General features: G+C 38.4%; 1 protein-coding gene across 2 annotated transcripts in view; it reads right to left on the minus strand.

Moving 5' to 3' along the window:
• Nucleotides 1-201: 201 nt before the first annotated feature.
• Nucleotides 202-26,880, minus strand: part of LOC122809177 — a 519,088-nt gene continuing 492,409 nt past the window's right edge. For both annotated transcript variants that reach the window (XM_044080476.1, XM_044080477.1), the window contains one exon: nt 202-1,191. In XM_044080476.1, the coding sequence (XP_043936411.1) occupies nt 1,149-1,191 (43 nt within the window). In that variant the 3' untranslated portion in view covers nt 202-1,148. The remainder of the gene's footprint in view (nt 1,192-26,880) is intronic.

A 26,880-nucleotide genomic window follows, 5' to 3' on the forward strand; every position in this document is an offset into this window, starting at 1 on the left:
TTGGAAATCCAAGTCTGGAAATTTGGTATTGTGTGATTTGTTTAGCAAAAAAAATACAAGTTCCATTTACTTTGAAAGGAATGACCTTAAATGGTTTACCAATACAGAAAGCACAATATTTTGTATATGTGGGAATGGATTTTGTGACACTGCATAACATTTTGGATGTTGCATATTTGTACACAGAGAGAGAAGCCAATGTCATTTTCAAAGTGGTTTATTTTATTTATTTATTTAATTAATTATTTGTCTGTTGTTGAATAAAGTAGGACAAATTCAAAGTTTTCACTCTCATCCAATGTGGGTAACAGAGATAAATGCAAAATAAGAATAAACAATAAATAAAACAAAATGTCTTTAGTATACTTAATATTCTTAATAATGTTTTCAGAAATATAGACCCATAACATAACATCAGTGCTGAAAATTTTAAAACTGTTGCTTATTTGCTATTCTTCATTATTTCCAAATATTTAGTAACCATTATTGCTTGTTTCATCTAGTTGCTTTGCTGCTGGACTAATTAGAGGGTTTGAGTCGAAAATAAGTACCACATTTCCATGTATTTATTTCAGGAAAATGAAAATGTATGTGGCATTAATCATACAAGATTTTTTAAACAAAGCATGGTTACTTTGTGACACTATGTAATTGCATACTTACTTCCCTAGTCATTAGAACTTTATTAAAGTCCATTTTAGTACCAGGTGGGGAACCTCCTGTGTGGAGTCTGCATGCCCTTCTTGCATCTCTGTGAGTTTTCCTGTGTTCCAGCTTCTACTCGCCTAGGAAACAAATGCTGTAGATGAACTTTTGACCTTCCAAATTGTCCAGAGGTGTGCATGCAATGTCTCAGTGACTGCATGTGTGCATTCAACACCTGGATAACACAGATTTTTTAATATATAAATGAATGAAGTCAGAGGTATAAGATAAATTGTTTGAAGAAAGTTATTTATGTACAAGTTAATCCCAAAAATGCCTTTAAAATGTTCTTTAATGTGCTGTAAGGTACAGGAATGACACTTTATTCTGAAGAAAAGACTTGTTGATTGCCAGCATGATGTCCACATCCAACCAATGTAGAATGATGTGGGGCTGTGTAAGACATCCTGTCCAAAGATTAGCCACACTTCAGCTGATCGATGTTAACGAAGTCTGTTTCTGGTCATTTGTGGCACGAGTATAGGTCTGAAAGACAAAAGTCAATATTACAGGTGTTAAAATACTCAACTAATTCATTGTGTGATTTCCAGAAGTTGATACCTTTGTTATACAGTCTTTCTCTGAAGTAAAATTAATTTAAAAAAAAATCATAGTTCATACAGTAATATGCTCTGATTACATATACATTTGCAAGGTAAATATTGTACTCGACAAATTGCTCAAAGTTGTTTCACACTCAGATATAAGTAGGTATGATGTATGATTTCATGAATGCATATGTAGATGATTGATGAAGATATCTGCATGCTTGCTAACAGGGAATAGTGGATTGGCATAACATCCTTTTTGGAAACTTCCTTGGCAAAAGGCAACAGCCTTTATGTATATATTAAAGTATCTGCAAGAGTATTTGTATAACACAAAATATGTATAGGAACTTTACAGAAGTTTTGAAAGAACTCCGCTTTATCAATAGCTTTAGCCAACATAGGAAATAAACAGAATTTTCTTTACAGTGTACACAGATTAAGGCATGCAATACATATGGAACATATAAGAATCTAGAGAGTGATAAATTGATTATCTGGTTGTGTATTGAACAGAGCATGGTTTTCTTATGCATGATTGTTAAGTCAAATTATGAGATGATTTTTAATAATTAATAACAGGACAGGAAAGTCTGTTAGCAATTTTATGAGGGTTACACTGGGATATATTAGCTTTACATTTTAGTTATGTTTTAGCTAGTATTATTTAGTTTAATTAATTAGAAACAGGTCTGCTTTGCCAACAATGCATTTTCCACCTGGCTGTTGCAGATGTGATATTTTTTTATTTTGTATTGTTTCACATTATCTTTTCTCCATTATATTTCTTTAAATTCCATTTCTAGGGAGAATTCTTTTGTGTGATTTGATTTGTTTTTCTTTTTCTGTGCATGAACTGAATTACTGTGATTGATTGTATAGTTTTAGCTGTTGATGACATACATAGGATGGAAACAAATTCTTGATACTGTGCATATGATGGTAATAAATAAAAGTATCTGTATTCTGTTACTGATAAACATATTTATTTTGATAGTGTACATCAAAAAAAGGTTGTGTTGTCTTTCTGTATATACACACACACACACACACACACACACACACACACACACACACACACACACACACACATACACACACACACACACACACACACACACACACACACACACACACACACGTGTGTGTGTGTATATATATATATATATATATATATATATATATATATGTGTGTGTGTGTGTGTGTGTGTGTGTGTGTGCACGTGCATGTATACACGGATCTAATCTGAAACGTCGAAGGCCAGATAATCGAACTGCATTTTCGCACAATGAAAATCATGAAACATTACATACCAGGATGGGGAATTTTTCCCAGGGCAAGTGAAGACTTGTCCAACATGCTCTTTTCTCTGCTGTAGTGTAATACTGGAGTTGGTATATATAGTTAGAGGGAATATGGGAGGGAGGCGGGAGCAGACCACCACCTAGGTGGGTTTTATTTACTCCAATGTGTGTTTCATTGAAGTTTTGGCAAGTCTTTACTTGCCCTGGGAAAAATTTGTCATTTGGGTATGTAATGTTTTGTGATTTTCATCTTGCAAAAATAGAATTCGGTTATCTGGGCTTTCGACATTTCAAAGTAGATCTGTATACACATATGTGTGTGTGTGTGTGTGTGTGTGTGTGTGTGTGTGTGTGTGTGTATATATACATATATATATATATATATATTTTATTTTTCTTTTTTTTTTACGTTGGATTACATTTTGTTAGTAAATGTGGAAGTCTCATTAGGTCACATGTCATTATCTATTATTGACTTTATTGTGTTGATGTTTCTGTTCCCTGTGCGTTATTACTAGTACTGAACCAGGTTCAGTAGATTTTACATTTGTGCTTTATTGGTCTGGCAGCTGACACAGAAGGTTAGCGTTGTCAGTGGTAGCTCCTGTGGTATAGGGTTTGATTTTCTTAGCCCTCATTTACCTGCTGTGTGACCCTGAGCATACTTAATCAGAGATTACCCCTGTATCACCCTTGAAAATAGATTGTGTCCAGTGGTCCTACCTGGCTAACACATGAGTATTATTATTATTATTATTATTATTATTATTAATGTCAAAATGGATGATTCAGAAATAGGAAGCAATATATTTTATAAAGTCAGCTGAAACCTTAAACCTGAAAGCTCTCTAACATGTTACATGGCACCCATCAAATTGTACCTTAACCAGTACATTGGCAAGACAGCCCATGAATCCTTTCACCATAAAATTATTATTGAAATAAAGTTGTATAATGATTAACTGCTTTAAATAAATGCTGTACATATATATAATGTAGATCTTCATCGAGAGTTATTTTTGTACACCCATTTGCCCTGTTATGACTGTGAATAGTTGCTTTCTTATTAGTACCCAGACCTCTCAGCTGTTATGATTTATATGCAGTGCTATGATAGCTGACCTCAGCCTCAGCTGTTGCTTGGCTCCTCTTAGACTTACTGATTTTCTTTTGATTTTCTATACAAGGATTGACCTGTTCAAGGTAATATACATTAATAAATGACTGATATAAGCTATGCAAAGATTCCTTATCAGACTCTAATGAGGTTTATCATGTAAAGATTTTCTAATTTAAAAAATAGGAACATGCACCTATTTTGGGCCCTTTGATAATATTTTATAATGACCATCCCTATGATATTTAATGTATAGAGGTTGAGAGGTATGCATATTTCAGTACATTGTCAGAATGGATTTAGTTTTAGGGGCATGGCTCCATACAGCTGTATACAGCAGTGTACAGAAAAACTAATCCTTCAGTGGCAATGGCCACTCATAATTGGTGTCAAGAAGAACTCTATATCAAGGACTGTAGAAAATCCATAGTGGCAGTCAATAAACACAATGCCTTACTGGCATGTGCTAACACAGACAAATGACTGGTGCCAAAGCCACGGTGTAAAACTAAATGCAAAAAAGTACATTATTATCCCCCTTGGCAAAGCAGAATTCCCTGCTAATTGCAATATTGACAGCATCCCCCCTAAGTTCAAACCCAGTGTGTGAGATCTGGGAACACAGGTAGATGGCAGTCTGAACTACCAAGTTTCCACAGTGGTAAGGAAAGCCTTGTATGTTGCGCATCTCATTAGTAAGGGCATCACATCCAGGTCTAAAGATGTTATAACTCCATTGTACTCAGCCCTCATCAGACCATTAATAGGAGTACTAGGCTCCCTTTTGCATGTACCTCACCAGACACCAGCAGCAGCTGGAGAGACCACAGAGGTTTCTTACCAAGAAAATACAGGGCCTCCAAACCATGACTTATATGGATAGATGAAAGCCCTGTCACTGTTCTCTGTATCATACAGGCTGCTGAGAAGCAGCTTGTGACTCACCTACAGGGCAGTCTCTGACCCTGCCCTGATTGATATTCTGCACATCTGCAAGTCAAATGACACAAGAGTCACTCTGTCTTAGGGATCTTAACCTAGCCTGTGAAATTAACAGAACATGCTGGAGAGACAGATATATCTCCCAGAGATTGCTGCTACTCTGGAATAAACTTTCAATTCATGTAAAGCAGAGCTCCTCACTGACCCTTTTCAAACACAACCTGGACAAATGGATGGGAGACTGTCAATTCAACCCAGGGGTGGCACCCATGTCCCGTATGGGCAGGAGTATTCAATGGTTATCATAGAGACATGCTCTGTGAATTATGTCCATCTAACCAAAGACAATTGAGGCAACTCGGGATTAACATGGCTAGGCTTATAAGGGCTCTAGGGCTGCTAGCCTAGTAACTTCCTATGAACCTATGGACCTATGATTTGCAACCCTTCTCTGGCAGCATACCAAAGCTCAGATTCCCTTCCATTGCCTGTCTGTGGGTGTGACGGCCCAATCACCTAGCAGTACAGGGAATGCCTTACAAACCTACAGACATAATCCTTTCAGTTTTCTAGCACCATAATAAAAGAAGGCTTTATTAGAAGACTGCTGCTTACTCTGGATCTCTTCAGCTGCTGAACTTAGGTAGGAAACCTTTTGGGTTTTTATTTCCCCACTCTGCCTTTTTCTCTCTCGGTGTTTGAAGAGTGCATTCTGTGCTTTGACTGTTTTTTTTTTTTCTGAATGGGAAATATTTATTTGCTTGGGGTTTTACTTTGCCTGCAGTATAAGGCTTATACTGTTTCATAAATTTCATAAATTCCATTTGAAAGGTTTGACAGGAAAACTTGCTGATGTTTCATTTTTTTTCTTTGGATGTTACAATTATTTGAGGTGATTGGGAAGGTTTACATTTTAAATCTTTTTTTTTAAATTTAAATCATGATTTTCTTGCCATTATGAATGTTAAACATTTCTGAATGGAATTTTTCATAATTTTATGCTTTATTTCTTGTCTAAGGCTGTTTTATGCTGTTTCTAATTATTTGGGGCTGAAACTAGCTTTTTAAAATAAAACTGGGGGACTTTTGTGACGTGTATTTTGTGCTTTGAACTGTTTTACAGAAACTGTTGTCTTTTTTTATTCAAAAGTGATGGCCTGGGTGCTTTACATCATTAAATAAATCTGGAACCAAAGCAATAGGGTGCCACGTAATAGATCCACAGTAGTCACAGGAAAAGTTTAAAGAATTTAATTTCTGTGGTATTACACAGACTTCTTCAGACAATACATTAAATAAAACAGGCAGCTTAAATACTACAGGAGTACTGGTTCTTGAGGTCATTAACCAATCGTATAAGCTTTAAGTAAAAATGCAGTTTAAAGATGTATACACATGAAATTTCCTAAATCAGACACATTATATGTAATAGAAGCTAGATTAAATAATACAAATTTAATTAAGGCATAAAACCATCGTTAATTAAATACCTATACTACCTAAAAAATGTTAATCAAACACAGTAAATCAATGCAATATTGGTAGTTTAAAAACCGTAATAACATACTTATCTAGCCAGGTTCTTAAGTTTAAGAAGGCTGCTAATAGAACAACCTTCATTAAGAAGGCATTTAATCTAATTTGCCAACGCAATTCTGATGCCTCCAAAAGTAAGTGTAAAGGGGCTCCTCTGATAGTGTCATGTAGCTGTTCAATAACCATGTACTTAAACTGGTGGTCACTATACTGGATAATGTGCTTGGCAAGAGCATTTTCGTCTTTAGCTTTACTGATGGCATATTGGTGTTCGTAGATCCGATCTCTTAATCTACGCTCAGTTTTGCCAACATAAAAACCTGTACATTTTTGACATAGAGCTAAATAGACCACCATTTTAGAATTACAAGTACATCTACATCGGATGTCATATCTAGTGTTGTTAATAGCAAATCTATTTGTTTCAAAGATATGACAACATTGGTTACAGTTTTGGCATTTGAACATTCCGGGTATACAGGTGCTCCTCTGCTCGGGTTGTTCCAACAATCTTTTCATGTTTTTACCCCTTCTATATGAAACCTCTGGCCTATCGCCCAGTTTGTTCAAAATTACATTGTTAGAACGAAACAGGTTCCAGTTCTTAATAATAATATCCATAATACACCTGCTGCTCGGGCAGTATGTAAGGATTAGTTTTGTGTTGTTATAATGTAATGAGCTGGTTTCACTTGAAAGTTCTAACCTGGGTTCAAAAACAACTGTGGCACTAGTATTCAATATAGGTTTGTACATTCCACTTAACCTTTTATTTATAACTTCATTAACCAGGTTGTCCAATACATTTAACGGGTAACCTCTATGTACGAACATGTTCTTAAGTGAGTTACACTCTTTGAGAAAATCATCATCCAAGCTGACCATTCGGGCTGCTCGCATGAGCTGACCCTTAACAACTGACCTTTTTTGATAACTGGGGTGACAACTACTAAAATGAAGGAATGAGTTGGAATATGTCGGCTTTCTGTATATGCTAGCCGCGTATTTATTAAGGGATACTTTTTTCACCAACCATACATCTAGATAAGCTATTGCCTCAGTGTTAAAGGTCGAAGTGAACTGAAGAAAATCAGTAGAATTGTTGAATTGGTCAAGCAGTAACAGGCTATCAGATTCCTCACCTTCTAGTAAGATGAAGATGTCGTCTAGGTAACGGGTATAGTACTTGATTTTAGACACTAGCATTGAATCATTATTCAATACATTCTCCCTTTCCCAGTGTGACATCACAATATTGGCCCATGGCCACCCCTGTTTTTTGGAGATAAAAGTTTTCTCCCAATAAAAAGAAATTATTGAATAAAATCAAATCCAAAAGTTCAATCACAAGGGATATTTCATGGGTGTTAAGGAAGAAGGCTACCCAGTCTAAAGCTGTCTGCAAGGGTATGCAAGTGTACAGATCCTTGACATCTATTGTCAAGAAATTATACTCTGTACAAAATGGAATTTTATTAATTTTTTCTAAAAAGGACCAAGAATCTTTACAGATTTGCTCTTCTTCCTTAAGATATTTTTGTAAAATTGTGTCAACCAGCTTGCCACAAGAATATGCAACCAATGGGCGCATAGGTGGATTGACTAGGTCCTTATGTATCTTGGGAATACCAAAGATACACGGGTACCTAGGGAACAAGGTGGTAAGGTATTTGTGTTGACCTTGGTTAAGCCTACCTTCAAGTAACATTTCATCTAAAGAACTCTTAATCTTACGGTATGCACAGTTGACCTCAGATTTTGAACTGATCGTATATGCTTCATTTGTCAATAGGTCTAACATTCTATCAAAATAATCAATCTGGTCAAAAACTACAACCCCACCACCTTTGTCCGGTTTACAAATTCTCAAAGAATGTAACTTAACAAATTCTAGTAAGGCCATTTCAGCCTTCGCTGAATCATGGAACCTGGCTAGATAAGTATGTTATTACGGTTTTTAAACTACCAATATTGCATTGATTTACTGTGTTTGATTAACATTTTTAGGTAGTATAGGTATTTAATTAACGATGGTTTTATGCCTTAATTAAATTTGTATTATTTAATCTAGCTTCTATTACATATAATGTGTCTGATTTAGGAAATTGCATGTGTATACATCTTTAAACTGCATTTTTACTTAAAGCTTATACGATTGGTTAATGACCTCAAGAACCAGTACTCCTGTAGTATTTAAGCTGCCTGTTTTATTTAATGTATTGTCTGAAGAAGTCTGTGTAATACCACAGAATTAAATTCTTTAAACTTTTCCTGTGACTACTGTGGATCTATTACGTGGCACCCTATTGCTTTGGTTCCAGATTTATTTCCTGGTTTGTGCTGTTTCAATTTATTGCTTTACATCATTCTTTGACTTTATAGGCATCATATATCCCATTAGAGCAAAACAATAGCTATACAGAAAAAGACTTCAGATTTCTATTTAGAGGGAGAATAATGGAATTTGTCCAGTTTTTACTGGACTGGCTATGTAGCCATTCTTTGGTATTGCACTGGGTAGATTTTTATCCCCTGACTTGATGGACTCAGATACAGGGTCCCCACCCCACCATCTACCCCTTGTGCACCTAAAAACACAAAAGTAAATCAAGAAATATGCCTCAGCCTATTGCTTGTGACTCTGTAGTACTCTTGGGCAGGCTATCAACCCATTTGCCTTCTTTTGCCTCCAGTTCCCCTGGTGTGGTCTTCATTCCACAACTGCATATGACAAAAGGGTCAGACATGTCCTCTAGGGCTGTAACATTGCCTGGTTCAGGTACAGGAGAACCAAACTCATTAGGTGCAGTGGCAGTCAGGGTGCAGAATCTGTTGCCATTGTTGATACTTAACCTCCCAGGATTGTCCCACTAGTGTAGTGCATGCAAATAAGAGACAGAAGATCTACCACATTGTAGGTCAAGCGTTTCTGACTGGGTTTTCACCTGAGCTGATGGCTATTGCTACATCCATTATTCAGACCATTGATTATGGGGTTATACCATCTGCACTCCCATGCTGTTCAACCACCTAAGGATTCTGATTTTAAAGGGATCCAGAATCTGAGGGTTCAGAATCATCAGTCTGATCAGTCAGCTTCTTCTGAGAATGAAGAGGTTCAGAAAACCAAACAGATATTTTCTTTTTCCCAAATGCTGGATAAATGTAGGGATGCATTCAGTTAGGAGCAATCTTTATTTGCCTCAGAGATCAGCAGAGTATATATGATCTTTTGCAGGATGAGGCCCCAAATATGGTGACCTTCCTTCTGTTGGTCCCATTGCTGGAAGATGTTTTTTTAAGAAAGCTTGCAATTTTCCACTGCTGAATGAGTCTTTTCCTAAAAAGTGTTTTAGAAATTCAGAATGTGCTCGGCCATGACAGGCCTACAAGCTCCCTTAATAAAAACCCAGTCCCTCAAGATAAACTAGGCAGGTGGCTAGAATCGCAGGGAAAGAAGCTGGCACAGTCTAGCACAGTAGTTTTTAAGAAGCGCAATTATCAGTGTTTTATGTAGAAGTTTGCGTTGAGGTGTGTATATATATATATATATATATATATATATATATATATATATATATATATATATATATATATATATATATATATATATATATATATATATATAGTTTAGATGAGTTCACTACATCTTTATCTTTGGACCAGAAGGTTAAGTGAAAGAGATTTCCAATGTTTCTCAAGTGTTTAAACATGCTTTAAAGTGTGGCTTGGAGGGGGTCAATATGGTTTCTAGAGATGCAGTAATGTCAGTTTTGGAAGGAGGTATACTTGATTGCACAACCAAAACTTTTCGATGAATTAAAAATATTAGATTTTTAATGCTCCATTTAATGCTGTTTGTGTGTTTGGTACTGCAGCTATTTATATCCTTAAACACTGAGATGACAGAGATAAATGGATGCATGGGTGTCTAAAATATTTTATATTTCCAAGTTTTCCTCCAATAACTAAGATAAGTTTTGGCAACCCAATAAACAGGAGTCCCAACTGAAAAAAAAAGCCACCAAAAGGAAATGGCAGGACGAGAACTCCACCAAACCTAAGATTCTTCCTGGTGTGCTTAATCAACACCAACAAAGGGATGGTCTTTCTTCCCAAGAGACAAGGTCATGTCCCATCAGACAATGTTTCAGGAATTCTCCAGGAGGAACATTGTCTAGGCAAGAGAATTCTTAAAAATTCTACGATTAATGGCATCCGTGATTCTCACTATACCACTGGTCCTTCTTCACATGAGGAAAATTCAATGATATGTACAAAATTGTTGGACCCAACACCTACATTCACTAGAATCCCAGTTGCTGGTGCTGCCCTTCATCAGATAAGAGTTACTGTGGTGGAGAAAGCAGCTGAGTACCAATCCAGGACTTCCCTTTTTCCCACCTGTTCCAATGCAATCTCTTCAAACAGATTAATCCATCTTCATTTGGGGAGCTGTGTCAATGGGAGTGCAAGTGCAAACCACTTGGAGTCCTAAGGTTGCAGAGAAGAACATCAATATCAAGAAAATATTGGCAGTGATCCACACCTTAAATATCCTTCACCACCTATGGACTCAGGGTCCTCTTCTTGTGGCTATGGACAACACCACAGTCATGTGTTACCTCAACAAACATAGTGATATTCTCTATGCTGGTTGGGAGTGATGGCCTGGGTGCTTTACATTATTCTTTGACTTTATAGGCATCATATATCCCATTAGAGCAAAACATTGTGGATGACAGACTAAGCAGATCCTGGGCAGACTTGCATGAGTGGCAACTCAAGGCAGTGGTGTTCCAGGATCTAGTCCAGATGTGTGGAACACCTCATATAGATTTGATCACCTCCTTTCAAAACAGACAGCTGGAGAAATTCTGTTCCAGAAATCCTTGTAGCCATGCTTGGAGGACATATGCATTTTCATTCCCTTGGGTGGGTTTGTTCTTGTATGCATTTATACCCTTTTCACTCAATCAGAAGGTACTTCTGAAGATTTTGAAAGAAAGATCATTGTGATGACCCCTTACTGACCCCAGCAATCTTGGTTCTCCCTTCTAATGGTATTTGGCAAGGGCAATTACCACAGACATCCTCACTCTCTGGATTTGTTCACATTGTCTCAGGGGTGACTATACAATCCCAGTTTGAAGCAATCACATCTGAGAGTCTGGATGATTCAGTCTTGACTCCGTTTTGGTACTTGTTTCATAAGGATGTGCAGCAGCTGTTAAAGGAAGACAGATAACCTGCTACTAGAAAATCTTATGTTTACAAATGAATGAGGTTTTCTAAGTGGTGCCTAAGTGGAAATAGAAGGCCCCTGAGGTTAACATCCCTCTTGTCTTAAAATATTTGTGTGAGATGCTTAAGTATGGCTTATTGTATGCATTCATTAAGATACATTTAGCAACCATTTATGCTTTCCTTCTTCTGTTTTGGTAAAACAGTTCATGAAAAGACTATTGCATATGGGACTGCCTCTCAAGAAAATTTCCTCCTTTGTGGGATCTCAGCTATGGTCTGGAAAAATTGACCTTACCACCTTTTGAACCTGTCACTCAGGCTGATCTGTAGCTCTTAACATGGAAAACTGTTTTTCATTTTGCTCTGATATCTGCAAGGCAAGTCTCTAAACTGCAAGCTCTCATGGTGGGACAACCTTACCTGATTTTCCAAAGGGATGGGTTTGTGTTTTGCACTAATCTCTCTTTCATGCCAAGTAACTCAAGATGCCTTCTCTACCACAGAACAATGGATGAAAGACAACCATCTAGCACTCAATGCCTTATAGAAGTTTACACACCCCTCCACCCCCCAGGACAATACCTCCTCTCACACTCTCTAGCATGCCTATGGAACTCCCTTCCCCCCTCCATTCGTACCATTACTAGCCTCCCATCATTTAAAAAATCACTCCACTCTCATCTAACTTCCACATGGGAATGCTCCTGCTCCCATCCCTCATAACTTACACTTTACTTCAACACTCTTTCCCTTCCTTCTCTCAAATCCCAGGTAACAAATTCTTGCTTGCTTCTATTATACAACTCCTTACTAGAAAAAAAAATGTATTAACTTTGATTGAAATACTTTTGATCAGTCTGTTTTACCTCTGTAATCTTCATTCATTCTATGTGTGTATATTAATCTTAGTTTGTTTACCTCTGTAATCTTCATGTAATCTATGTTTGTATATTAACCTTTGTGTAATCTGTATGAGGAGCTTTTCTCCCCAGGACTCCAATGAAAACGGGTTCTTCAGGTCCAATGGACTATCCTGGTTAAACAACTGCAAATAAAAATAAATAAATAAATAAATAAATAATTGGCCTCAGAATTCACTCAGTCAGTCTATCAACCTCCCTATGTTCTTCCCAGAATTGAAGTATATGGTAGGGAGGATACTTCATACCTTGGGTGTGCATCAGCAGGTTAAGTGCTACCTTGAAAGAACAAAATCTTTCAGGAATATTGAAAGGCTTTTTATTTCCAACACAGGGGCAAAGAATGTTCAACCTGTCTCTAAGCAAACCATTGCACTTTGATTGTCCTCTGGTATTATGTTTTGCTACAATCACCATGGCAAGACAAATCCAGGCAAAATAAAAGCATATTCCACCAGGGCCTTTGCCTCTTCAGTGGCGTATTAGAAAGGACTGGACACTACAAATATTTTAGAGGCAGCAACTTTGTTCTTTGTCCATACCATTAGGTTCATAGGTTCATAGGTTTATACTAGGCTATCTGCCCTAAGGCATTTATAAGCCTAGCCCAAAGTTCTGTGGCTTACGCCACCCCTTATATGAAAAAATACTGTACCCATTAGTTTGTTGTGCCTCTGTCCAGCAGTGACACAGAGATGATTCCCGGGGTAAACCTACGATCTCCCATCCACAGGTCAAGATTTCTCTTGAACAGAGCCAGCGAGGTGCTCTGCCTCACATGGACCGGGATTTTATTCCACAGCATAGGGAGTCTCTGAGTGATAAATCTATCCCTCCAGCACGCCCTATTTATATCCATGCTAAGGTTTAAGTCGCTTGCTCTAGTGGTTTTGGTGGATTTGGATTTTTTGAGGTGGAGCATGTCCATTAATTCTGGGTTGGACATTGCCTTGTATGTCAGGCACATGTCACCTCTGAGCAGATGGTATGCGACTGAATAGAGCTGGAGTTTCTTCAATCTGGCAGCATATGGCAGATTTTGGAGTCCCTTTATCCTTTTGGTGAGGAACTTTTGGGGTCTCTCCAATTGCTGCAGATGTCGGGTGAGATACATCCCGAATGGGGCATTGTACTCGATCATTGGTCTGATAAGTGAAGAGTACAGGGGAACAATGACCTCACTAGATCTGGATGTGAATCCCTTCATGATCAGGTGGGCAATGTAGAAGGTCTTTCTAACCACTTTAGCAATGTGAGTGTCAAAAGAAAGGCCACTGTCAACCTGGGTCCCCAGGTCCCTGATAACCTCTTCTGTGCTTAGTGGATTGCCACCTATATGGTAGCTTGGGGTTACCTTGTTTTTCCTGAAGGGTATGACTATACATTTTTTGGCATTTAACTTCAGGCCATGGCTCTGGCACCAGCCATCTGTTTCCGTGAGTCCCTTCTGAAGGATATCCGTGTCCGATGCACTTTCCACTATGGCGCCCAGTTTGCAGTTGTCTGCAAACTTTGTCAGCCAAAGTCCTCCCATGTTGGCCTGTACTTCTGAGAAGTAGATGCCGAACAATAGGGGGCCAAGGACCATGCCCTGTGAGACACCACTTGTGACCGGCTTGGAGTCTGACATAGCGCCAGCAACTCTAACCCTGTGGGTTCTGTCCTTAAGCCAGTTTGCAACCCATCTTGTGACATATGGGTTTACATTTAAGCTGGTAAGTTTTTCTACAATACCCGAGTGGGGTATTGTGTCGAAAGCCTTTGCAAGGTCAAGGTAGGCTGTATGGACTGCCTTTCCCTCATCAATGGCCTTGGTGACTGTTTCGAAGAAGTCGACCAAGTTCAAAAGGCATGATCTGCCCTTGACGAAGCCAAACTGGGTCAGGTCCAATGTCTGCAAGTCCCCTATATCTTTGTTTATGAGCTCCATTATGATCCTCTCCATAGCTTTGCAGACTAGACTTGTTAAGCTTATGGGGCGGTAATTACCAGGGTCTGTAGAGGCACCTCCTTTGTGGAGTGGGACCACAGTTGCCGTACGCCACTCCTTGGGCACGTATCCTGTGGTAAGGCTGAGATTAAACAGCTGCCTTATGTGCGGGTTTAATTCCTCATTTAGCTCGTGTAGCACACAGCCAGGGACACCATACGGTCCCATTGATGCTGTGCTTTTAGCTTTAGAGAGAGCAGCTTTCACCTGCGCATTTGAGATGTCTGGGAGGCTACACTCCGCTGGGATAGTTATCTCTCCTAGGGGAGAGGGGTGAAGTTTGCACTGAACCTGTCTGCCAGTATGTTGGCAATGTCTGTGGGTTCAGTGATTTTTGTATCATTTTGGACTAATTCTGAGCATATCTGGGAGTTTCCACCCAGGTTCCTAACATAGCTGAAAAAGGCCTTATGATTGTCCTTTGAATCCATGGCAATTTTTCTCTCAAAATTGGCCTTAGTTGATTTTATGAGTGCTCGTATTTTTTTACTAATAATGATCAGGGGTGACTTCCCTTTTATGGATTTTGTTCTATCATGTAATAGCTTTCTCCTCTTATTGTAAAGTTTGTTAATGGCTGGGGTCCACCAGACTGGACATTTGCCCTTTGTGGAAAGAGTCTAGGTTTTATTTGGGATTGCCTGATCCATGCAGTCCTGGAGGTGTTCATAGAAGGCATTTGTAAGGGCTTCCGCAGCTTGGGTTGTGGTTTCCACTGGCTTAGGGGCCTTGAAGGATACCACACCAGTCTTGAGTAGTGTGAAGTTTGCTTTAGAGAAGTTCTTCACTGTGGTCTTTTTTGTTTGGGGTGGGGGCGGGATGTGGATTTCTAGTAAGATTAGTTTATGATCAGATCTCACCAATGAGGGATATACTTCCGGTGTGGAGCATTTTGTCCCCATGTTTGTGATAATGAGATCTAGTATATTTTCTCCTCTCATGGGAACAGTGACTAGCTGTTCCATGGCATTTGAATTTATGAACTCCAGGAACTGTTGGGCTAGAAAGTTAGGGCTTGAGTAATGTTCCCAGTCTATATTCGGGTAGTTGAAGTCACCCAATATGATGGTGTTTGGAGATACATTTATTCCCTCCAGTGTCTTCAGGAAGGCTGTGTGGGGTTCCTGAGTTTGAGAGGGTGGCCTGTAGCATGCTACAATTTGTAGAGCAGTTTTGCCTATGGTTAGTTGCACCTGGATGGTTTCCGAAGCTTCGTGCGTTGCCACCAACCTGGAGGTGTGGGTATCCTTTATGAATATGGATACACCCCCTCCTTTTGTGGTGTGGTCCGGGTTTTGGGGCTGGAACGCATGATATGAGGTAAAACCTAATAGTGCCGGGGTGCTCTCAGGAGCCTTGAACCAGGTTTCAGTTACAGCACAGACATCGATGTTCTCCATACTGAGAAGGGCCTCGAGTGCGTGCATTTTGAGATTTAGACTTCTGGCATTGAGCAGCATTACCCTCAGTTTCTTCCCATTTTTGTTTTCTAGGGTGGTAGGTTTAGAATTTGAGCCTTGCCTAAAAAAGGCACTATGGGGGTGGCAAGAGCCTTAGCCAATATCCGGAATCCCAGGGGTGACAGGTGCAAGCCGTCCCTTGCAAAGCAGCGTGGCTTGTCAAGCATGTCATCCCAGGCAGACAGACACTGGATCCCCTTTGAATGACACCAGACATTAAGCCAATTGTTAAAGCTGATCATCTTGTCTCTATATTGTGGCATCATTCTTGGTGAAGGAAGGATACTGCTCAGGGTCAGGGTCATACCTGCCTGGGCTACATAATCAGAGAGCTTCTCTATGTCTCTTTTCATGTAGTCCAGGGAGGTACGTCTCAGGTCGTTCACACCAGCATGGACAATGACTGTGTCATATTTGTACTTGCCGTGGAGTGACCCAAGTGCTTGTGTTATGTGGCGGATTCTAGCGCCCGATAGGCAGCTTACTGTGACCCTCTCCTTGTCCAGCCTGGTGAGTGGGACGTCAGTGTGTCTGACTATGGAGTCACCTATGACAAGTATGTTTGGTGTTGTATTTGGCCTTAAGGGCTGTGACTGCTTTGCACACTGATTTTGTGGTTTATGTGTTGCTTGTGGGGTGTCTTGAGCAGTTGTTTGGGTGTCTGCTTTGGAGGCCTCTGCTGTTTAGGTAAATTTTTACTCAGAGCCTCCGAGTATGTCTTTGTGTGTTTATGTGTTTGATTCAGTGGTGTGGTAGCATTATGTGAGGCTGGTTTTGTGGTGTGTGTAGTTGCCTTCTCCTCCTGTCTGGTCTTGCCAGTCCTGAGTTGAGAGAGCTCAGCCTCCAGTTTGGCTAAATAGCTGCATCTCTCGCAAGTATTTGTGTTATGTGGGAGGAGGAGAGGGTTGTCTGTGTACATGAGGCAGTTATAACATTGCTTCAAGATTCCCAGATTCACCAGCTGGACCGGAGAGGAGATTGACAACTGACCTTTAGATATGCTAGAATAATATTGGGAATTCCTTAATAATTGAAAACAAGGGGCAGTGGGGAGTGAGGGTGTAGTGCTTTTAATTTTTAGTGCTGACTTATATAATTGCTTTAGAGAGCAAGTGCCAGGTAACTTGAGTGCAATGTGTTACAAGTAACTAAATGCAAAAACGACAAACAGTAACTTTCTTTCAAGTGAAACAAGGAAATAAGTACAGTAAGCAATGCAGATATCACTAGTGATCCACAGAAGCACTGAGAAGCTGCGTATTAGGTGGAATTAGCATTCCAGGGAAATAACAAGCAAACAACAAGCATATAAACAAAGCTAGATTCAGCAGGCCTGGATCTAGTCTATGCTACAGCAAACAAGGTGTACCAATTTCAGTAAGATACAGTTCAAATATTCAGGCACTATAAACCTTTAACCAGAAATTCCCAGCTCAGAAGGGCAGAGTCCAGCATCTTCTCCCACAAGAGTGCAGACCACGAACCCTCTTAATGTAAAATAACTGGCCTGAAGCCCAAGTGCTTAAACCAGAACTAATACACTTGGACACTGGGCTCTCAATCAGCAGTTCCCAACTTAGAAGGATGAAAGCTACCTGTCCTGCCACCACAGTGCTTGCCACAAACCTTCCTAATGTAAAACAACTGGTCTGAAGCCCAAGTGCTTAATCCAAAAGACTTAGAATGATAGCTACACTTTAATCAAGTTACAACCAAGCAGTAATAAATACAATTGAATACTTTAGAGAATGTCTGGATTAGTGCTCAAGTTACACAAACAAAGCTAGATCCAGCAGGCCTGAATCCAGTCTATGCCACAGCAAACAAGGCGCACCAACTTCAGTAAGAAGCAGTTCAGATATGCATGCACTATAAGCCTTTAACCAGAAATTCCCAGCTCAGAAGGGCAGAGTCCAGCCTCTCCTCCCACAAGAGTGCAGACCACGAACCCTCTTAATGTAAAATAACTGGCCTGAAAGCCCAAGTGCTTAAACCAGAATTAATACACTTTTAGAATAACAGACACTGAGTCCTCAATCAGCAGTTCCCAACCTAGACGGATGTAAGCTTCCTGTTCTGCCACAACAGTGCAGACCACAAACCCTCTCAGTGCAAAACAACTGGTCCGAAGCCCAAGTGTTTAAACCAAAAGGCTTAGAATGAGTTACACCAAGCAGTAATAAATGCAACTGAGTATTTTTAAGATGATGCAAAAGTAAAATGAAGTAGGTAGAAACACAAGTACAGTAAAAGCAGATGAATTTTTTTTTTTTTTTTTTTTTTTTATATCTGAACAAGTGCTGAGATCAAAGAAACAGATCTGAGTGCAGAAACTAGAAAATTGGCTAGTTATAAGAAAAAAAAAAACAAGCTAGAAGGCTTCCCTCAAACACAGAAGGGCTTGGGGGCTCAGAAGCCTACAAATAGTCTATACCATTTAACAGGAAAGGCAGGAAATAAGCTTAATTTTTTTTTTTGTCTGTTTCCAAGATGCTCTTTTTGTACACAGTAGGAGTGCCTGAAATCAGAATATGATCTCACTGCACTCAGTTGAGTGAGCAAATGAGATGGGCCCAGAGGCAGGCTGAGGGGCGGGCAGTTTCAAGGCCACTAAGATTGAAGAGCAGAGTTAAAACTGCCAGTTCAGTTAAATATTCCTTCAACACAGTTTAAATCAAATTAAATACTGTATTTTTTTTTTAAAAAGTGCAGATAAAGGTACTTAAATTCTCTTATACGTCCAGTTGAATATAACCAAGTTTTTAGCCAGCCAAAGCTGAGGTTTTTAAGCAGAAAATAGTTCACACTGTACCACTTAAATAAGCAAGGACAGGAAATCAAAGAATGTGGCTACCCCCACACCTGTAATTACTAGCAAATAACAATGAGCAGAGTTAAAACTGCCAGTTCAGTTAAATATTCCTTCAACACAGTTTAAATCAAATTAAATACTGTATTTTTTTTTAAAAAAAGTGCAGATAAAGGTACTTAAATTCTCTTATATGTCCAGTTGAATATAACCAAGTTCTTAGCTGGCCAAAGCTGAGGTTTTTAAGCAGAAAATAGTTCACACTGTACCACTTAAATAAGCAAGGACAGGAAATCAAAGAATGTGGCTACCCCCACACCTGTAATTACTAGCAAATAACAATGAGCAGAGTTAAAACTGCCAGTTCAGTTAAATATTCCTTCCACACAGTTTAAATCAAATTAAATACTGTATTTTTTTTTTTAAAAGTGCAGATAAAGGTACTTAAATTCTCTTATACGTCCAGTTGAATATAACCAAGTTCTTAGCCGGCCAAAGCTGAGGTTTTTAAGCAGAAAATAGTTCACACTGTACCACTTAAATAAGCAAGGACAGGAAATCAAAGAATGTGGCTACCCACACCTGTAATTACTAGCAAATAACAATGAGCAGAGTTAAAACTGCCAGTTCAGTTAAATATTCCCTCAACACAGTTTAAATCAAATTAAATACTGTATTTTTTTTTTAAAAAAAGTGCAGATAAAGGTACTTAAATTCTCTTATACGTCCAGTTGAATATAACCAAGTTCTTAGCCTGCCAAAGCTGAGATTTTTAAGCAGAAAATAGTTCACACTGTACCACTTAAATAAGCAAGGACAGGAAATCAAAGAATGTGGCTACCCCCACACCTGTAATTACTAGCAAATAACAATGAGCAGAGTTAAAACTGCCAGTTCAGTTAAATATTCCTTCAACACAGTTTAAATCAAATTAAATACTGTATTTTTTTTAAAAAGTGCAGATAAAGGTACTTAAATTCTCTTATACGTCCAGTTGAATATAACCAAGTTCTTAGCCGGCCAAAGCTGAGGTTTTAAGCAGAAAATAGTTCACACTGTACCACTTAAATAAGCAAGGACAGGAAATCAAAGAATGTGGCTACCCCCACACCTGTAATTACTAGCAAATAACAATGAGCAGAGTTAAAACTGCCAGTTCAGTTAAATATTCCTTCAACACAGTTTAAATCAAATTAAATACTGTATTTTTTTTTTAAAGTGCAGATAAAGGTACTTAAATTCTCTTATACGTCCAGTTGAATATAACCAAGTTCTTAGCCGGCCAAAGCTGAGGTTTTTAAGCAGAAAATAGTTCACACTGTGCCACTTAAATAAGCAAGGACAGGAAATCAAAGAATGTGGCTACCCCCACACCTATAATTACTAGCAAATAACAATGAGCAGAGTTAAAACTGCCAGTTCAGTTAAATGTTCCTTCAACACAGTTTAAATCAAATTAAATACTGTATTTTTTTTTAAAAGTGCAGATAAAGGTACTTAAATTCTCTTATACGTCCAGTTGAATATAACCAAGTTCTTAGCCGGCCAAAGCTGAGGTTTTTAAGCAGAAAATAGTTCACACTGTACCACTTAAATAAGCAAGGACAGGAAATCAAAGAATGTGGCTACCCACACCTGTAATTACTAGCAAATAACAATGAGCAGAGTTAAAACTGCCAGTTCAGTTAAATATTCCTTCAACACAGTTTAAATCAAATTAAATACTGTATTTTTTTTAAAAAAAAGTGCAGATAAAGGTACTTAAATTCTCTTATACGTCCAGTTGAATATAACCAAGTTCTTAGCCTGCCAAAGCTGAGGTTTTTAAGCAGAAAATAGTTCACACTGTACCACTTAAATAAGCAAGGACAGGAAATCAAAGAATGTGGCTACCCCCACACCTGTAATTACTAGCAAATAACAATGAGCAGAGTTAAAACTGCCAGTTCAGTTAAATATTCCTTCAACACAGTTTAAATCAAATTAAATACTGTATTTTTTTTTTTAAAAGTGCAGATAAAGGTACTTAAATTCTCTTATACGTCCAGTTGAATATAACCAAGTTCTTAGCCGGCCAAAGCTGAGGTTTTTAAGCAGAAAATAGTTCACACTGTACCACTTAAATAAGCAAGGACAGGAAATCAAAGAATGTGGCTACCCCCACACCTGTAATTACTAGCAAATAACAATGAGCAGAGTTAAAACTGCCAGTTCAGTTAAATATTCCTTCAACACAGTTTAAATCAAATTAAATACTGTATTTTTTTTTTTTTTAAAGTGCAGATAAAGGTACTTAAATTCTCTTATACGTCCAGTTGAATATAACCAAGTTCTTAGCCGGCCAAAGCTGAGGTTTTTAAGCAGAAAATAGTTCACACTGTGCCACTTAAATAAGCAAGGACAGGAAATCAAAGAATGTGGCTACCCCCACACCTGTAATTACTAGCAAATAACAATGAGCAGAGTTAAAACTGCCAGTTCAGTTAAATGTTCCTTCAACACAGTTTAAATCAAATTAAATACTGTATTTTTTTTTTTTTAAAGTGCAGATAAAGGTACTTAAATTCTCTTATATGTCCAGTTGAATATAACCAAGTTCTTAGCCGGCCAAAGCTGAGGATTATGAAGCACTATAAGCTGGATGCATTTTCTAGATCCATAGCAGGCTTTGCTAGGAGCATTTGCTAGGGGCTCCTGAACCCTTATTCTTCCTTTCCTCCTCCCAGGCTGGGTAACCCTTGGGAATCTACACAAATGTTGGTAAGGCAGCGTGTTTGTTGAACATAGTACTTATCTGTAAATGTAGATGCTTGCAGAATACACTACCTTACTGGTAGTAGCCACTCACCATTTCCTTTTTTTGGAGGTACATGGTTTGTTTTTTGGGTTACTCATGACCTAAACTGTTTTGTGTGTTTGTTTGCGTGTGTGTATTTGTTTTTTGGTACTGGAACAGGAGATGTTCACAAAGCTATTGTTTCCATCTTCTCTTCCTGCTCGACCCTAGAAAACTGAAGGGGTCCTGTCTGTGGGTTTGTAAGGCAGTCCCTTTACTGCCAGCTGATTGGTCCATTACAACCACAGACAGGCAGTGGGAGGGACTCTGAGCTTTAGTAGACTGCCAAAAGAGGGTAGCAGGGCACTACTACCCAAAAGCCAGTAAGGTAGTGTGCTGTGCAGACATCTGCTGTTAGATGTAGTGAACTATATAAATTGTTTTTCAATCTCTGAGTGACATTTTTCATGGGAATCAGGGATTGCCTGCATTTCTAAGATGGAGTTTAAATATGGAAAGACTAACAGTACAGTTTTCACATTACAGTTTTGTACATCAAAGCTCTAAACATATAAGTTGAACATTTTTGTCTGTATCTCTATCCTTCCTCATTGGCTATTGTTCATTAAGCCTCCCACACACTAGATCCAGTGAACCATCCAGAAGGATTGTCTTTCAGGTAGTGATGATTGTGGTTTGTGCCCTTACTGGCATCCTGGTAATGAGGCTGTATGTCTATACCCCTAATCCTTTGTCTGATTAGGAAGACCTGTGACCTGCATCATCGTGGTGGACACTATGCATTACTTAATGTTAGTGTATGGTCACATGCAACAGTAAAAATGAAGGATACTATTTAGTGTTGACATGGCAAGCTGAACATCCACCCCCAGACTACTTCTACATCAACCCTTCTTCCAACAGATTATGACAGTTCAATCTAGCTTCATCTTCCCAAGCTACCCATTCTTCTTAGCCAGCTACAACTGACACCTGAGATGCTACTCAAACTCTAGTTGCCTGAGCCGTAGTTAGGTTTGTATCCCCTCTATGCCACTGGGAAAAGGGAAGTGAATGGAAAGGGAAAAGGGACAGACAGGAAAGAGGAAAAAGGGAAAGGAAAGGGAAGGAAATATCTCTGGGATTCAGGAAGAATTTCACAGCGGTGGCAAGAACTGTGGCCAAAATGGGCAGTTTCTGTGATCACAGTAAATGTGATCTAGAGACACATTAGCAGCAATTAGGAAAGACCTCATTATCAACTAATTTACATGTCTTTGAATTGTCCATAATTACAGCTAGGGCTAATTAGCACTTTCCTGCAATAATCAACTCTGGAAGCCCATGCATCACATTGGCCAAGTCATACCCTCCATCATTTTCTAACACACACACACACACACACACACACACACACACACACACACACACACACACACACACACACACACACACACACACACACACATACACACACACACACACACTGGAATACCTCTTACCCATTCCTTTCCCTCATTTCTTTTCTAATGTCTTCCTCTGCCTCTCTTAAATCACAGATAACAATCAGTCCATATTTCCAACCATTAAGTTTCATTCTTCTTATTGTTCTGAAAGTGAATTGTGATACTACACCTTTTGCCCTGTTAACTGTTTAAGGGATACAGACTAATATTTATAGAATTTTCCTGGTGTCATGTACTGTTTCTCCTGACTTTGTCAGGACGTCTTGAGCATGGCACTCAGCAGTATGGTAGTCAACCAACACAAATACCCTCCATCCCTCTCAGCTGTCCCTGATTTTACAGAACACTCCTGTTTTTTTTGTTTTTTGTTTAACACAAACATCTTTATTAAATTATCACTTATGACATAGACAATCAAACATTTATTACAATGAAAACAAACCATATTGACATATTTTCAGTTGCAAACATTTATACATCACTTATACTCTAGCCATTCATTGTCAGACAAACATTAAAAACCTCATTCAATTCATGCCTTCCCTTGAACCTCATTCCTACTCCAAAACGTTATTATTTATGTATTGTTCGCACAGTTCCCATTCCTCCTACTGTTTTCTAAATATTCCCACTTCCAGTTGTTTTATCACTGTTACTGTATTCATTTCTAGTACAGTTGGTTTTGACTTTGATTTACATTTTCTAGTAATTGTTTTTTTTTGACACCCACCAGAATTAAACTCAGCAAGGCCTTGCTATGTCTAGGCAATCCCAATTCTGTATCACAGCTGAAAAAAAAATTCCCTAGTTAAATCAATTTGATCACCCAGTATTTCTGACAGAATATCCAGCAAGGAATTTTAAAGTCTGCCTACTCATTAAAATTCCCAAAAGATATGTTCCCAATGACCTGTTCTTGCCTATACTCTGATATCAGTCCTTGATAGGAAAAGCAAACTCTGACCTGGAGTCCAAATGTATTCTTGGCCTCTTCCTATTCTAATACATTTCTCCAGTGACAGCTGGTGACTTCAAATCAAATGCAAGAGACAGCTGAATGGGTGGGGTCAATGGGAAGGTGTGTGGCCAACTAGAGAAGGGAGGGGCTATGCTCAGAAACCACAAAAACTGTAACTTTAATTAAATACACTGCCCTGGGTGCCAAACCATCATTATGAGAGTTCAATCAAGACAAAATTAAGTGTAAAAGAAAAAAAAATTCAATGCATTGGCTGCATGACAGCTTACTTAATATCTAGATGGAGACAAAAAGGTTGTGAGGCATGAAAACATAAATTAATTTTTAAATACATTACTGGAATGCCAGTCAAAATCAAGTATAAGAAAAACAAGCAGCACTCAAGCTCAAACCACTTCTCCTTGCACTGCAGTTCTAATTATAATTTATATTCAGTTTTATTAAAGTACTAAGTAACATGCTGAAAGTAGCAGTCTCTGTGATACCCCCACTTGTAAAATGTTTCTTATCCAAAAAAGACATGCTGTCTGACAACAACTATCTACTTGTTTCATGGGGAAAACATGACCAAAGTAAAAAATGAAAAGCAAACAAGAAACAAGCTCAAGATACATTGCTTAAAGGATTACTGTACAGGTAATGGACCACACATGATAGATTGGCATTCTGTTTAGTTACAGGTAAAGCCTGCAAAGATGACTGCAAGTCTCCAACACACGTAATGAGCTTCTCAAAATAATGTAATCCTGTCCTTTATTACAAATACTGTCATATGCATTTCAATACCCAAGCATACTCAGCTTTAATTAGACAGAGTACAATGTTCCCTTTAGTATGTACCTGGTCAGACAAATAGCCCAGCTAGAAAGACCCCAGTGGTTCCTGACTAAAAAGCTACACTAACTTAAAGACTCTAGGATACAAAGACAGACGTAAAGTCCTATATTTATACTTTATATTATCACTTATGTGGTGATCTATATCTTGGATTTGGCTCTCTTATGGACCCAGCTCTCTGGGACTATCACACCTCCATAATACCATGGTCTGCAAACACTAAATTTAAACACTTAAACTTCCACCAGTGTTTAAACAAGACACAATGAATGGATAAATTCATTATGTAACATTTATCTCTTTTCCCCTCATTCCCCCTTACATGTGAAACAGACTGACATTATCGCCTTTCAAAAATGGCACTGAAAAATGGATGGACACCTGCTAATTCATCTTGTGCCTGACCTGTTTTGTCCTCTTGAAAGCAGGAGGCACACCAACAGGTTTTATAACATTTCTTAGAAAACAGTGAGCATACTTGGTTACTCTATTTTTATAAAGATTATTATTACTTATATAGAAATAATGATCTTTACAGCAGCAATCAGTGGAGTTCATTAGTGTGTACATAGAAGCAAACATTGGATCAAACCAGGCAAGCAGTGCACACAAAGGCAGAGACAGCCAAAGTATTTATCTCTTAATGTCTTAAATTGTTATTACAGCGTAATGATATACCTTCTAAACCAAAACAGTGAAATACATGGTAAATGGAAATGAATCATATTAATTCATTAAAAGATAGTCTTCACAAATAAAACCAGCATATTTTAACCATCCTATGACCTTCTTAGTTGAAGTTGTCAGTAAGCCATTAGTATGCGCTCCACATTTTGCCCATTTGTTCCACATTATGATGGCTAGTGTTCCTCATTTTGGAGAAGGAAGGTTGAAAGCTATGTTAGTTGTGAATACTATTTATGACAGAGACAAACTCAAAACATCTGGATTTGGTTAGCATACTTTGTAACCGCCAGCATTATGTATTCATCTAAACTTCTGAGATGGAGACCGACACTGTGACAAGACTAGAGTAGTGATATGATAACATTTAACTCATGCAGTGTCAAGAGCATCATACAGAAAATTTAAGATTCTATCATGAACTGTTACATTAAAATGGAAAATTTAAAAAAGCACTAAATCCACCCCACCCCCTCCTTCTCTACTCAGACATGGAAAAAGTTCTCCAGATCACAGTGACCTCAAATATATGTTGAGTCAGCTTTATACTCTCAGTATATGCTAACATGCACTGCTGCACTCTGCCAAGTTTCAAGGTTGTAAGTTCAGATGTAAAATTAGATTACTACAGGAGTTCTTGGAAGAAAGGGTGGGCTCCCAACAGAGCATGCCAGGTTAAAATGCATAGTTAATCTGCACCTAATAAACAGTAACTGCTAACCTCTTAATACTACACTAAATTAAATTTAAAGTAATGCAAGCAATAGATCTTTTTCTGTGTTTATGGTATTTGTGCCTATAAAATACACCTTTCACAATGTTATTCTTGAATGCATTTGCATTACATACATGCAAATAGTATACCTAACCTCATTTATTAGTCTATGCCAAGTTAAGTGTTGCAACTCTGTTCATAGCTTCATGCCTATTACAAAAAGTTTCATTTGAAAGTGGTTATGCTAAGCTTACATTTTGAATTTATAAGACAACAAAAATTATACTGGAAAGAAAATGTCTTTCATCAGAAATACATAAAAAGCAGAAGTCAACTACACCATAAAAGGAAGTGCATACTGAAAAGGCTTTAATCCCAAGTTAAAACAGCACTCGACTGACTGTTAGTTAGCTTAACTGTGCTTATATGTCTCATCATGAAAAAAAATGCCACACCTCTACTAGGTCACAATAAAACACCTGCCTTATACTTTATACACAACTTAAGCACAAAGTAAACCACAAGCTTTTTGCATAGCAGATTAGCCATACTACCTCAAGTCTATTAATTATTCTCCATTTTCCCTTCAGTTTCCAACTTTTGCTCCTCATCTCTCCCCGCCACTTCTTCCCACATTCCCACTGTTTTGTCCGATTTTCTGTACTGTACTGATTTAGAGCCACAGCATGGGCATCCCTGAAAATCAGGGGGAGTGATGGCTGAGAACTATGCCAGTTGCTTGTTAATGATGCATTATAAACACCAAATTAAAATTATTACTGTATGACTTAGAAAGCTTATACCATGGATAACCAGCATTTTTGCACAGTAAACAAATGACTGC

The sequence above is a fragment of the Protopterus annectens genome, chromosome 8.part0, assembly GCF_019279795.1.
Source record: "Protopterus annectens isolate FY-2018-M chromosome 8.part0, PAN1.0, whole genome shotgun sequence".
Classification (NCBI taxonomy): domain Eukaryota; kingdom Metazoa; phylum Chordata; order Ceratodontiformes; family Protopteridae; genus Protopterus; species Protopterus annectens.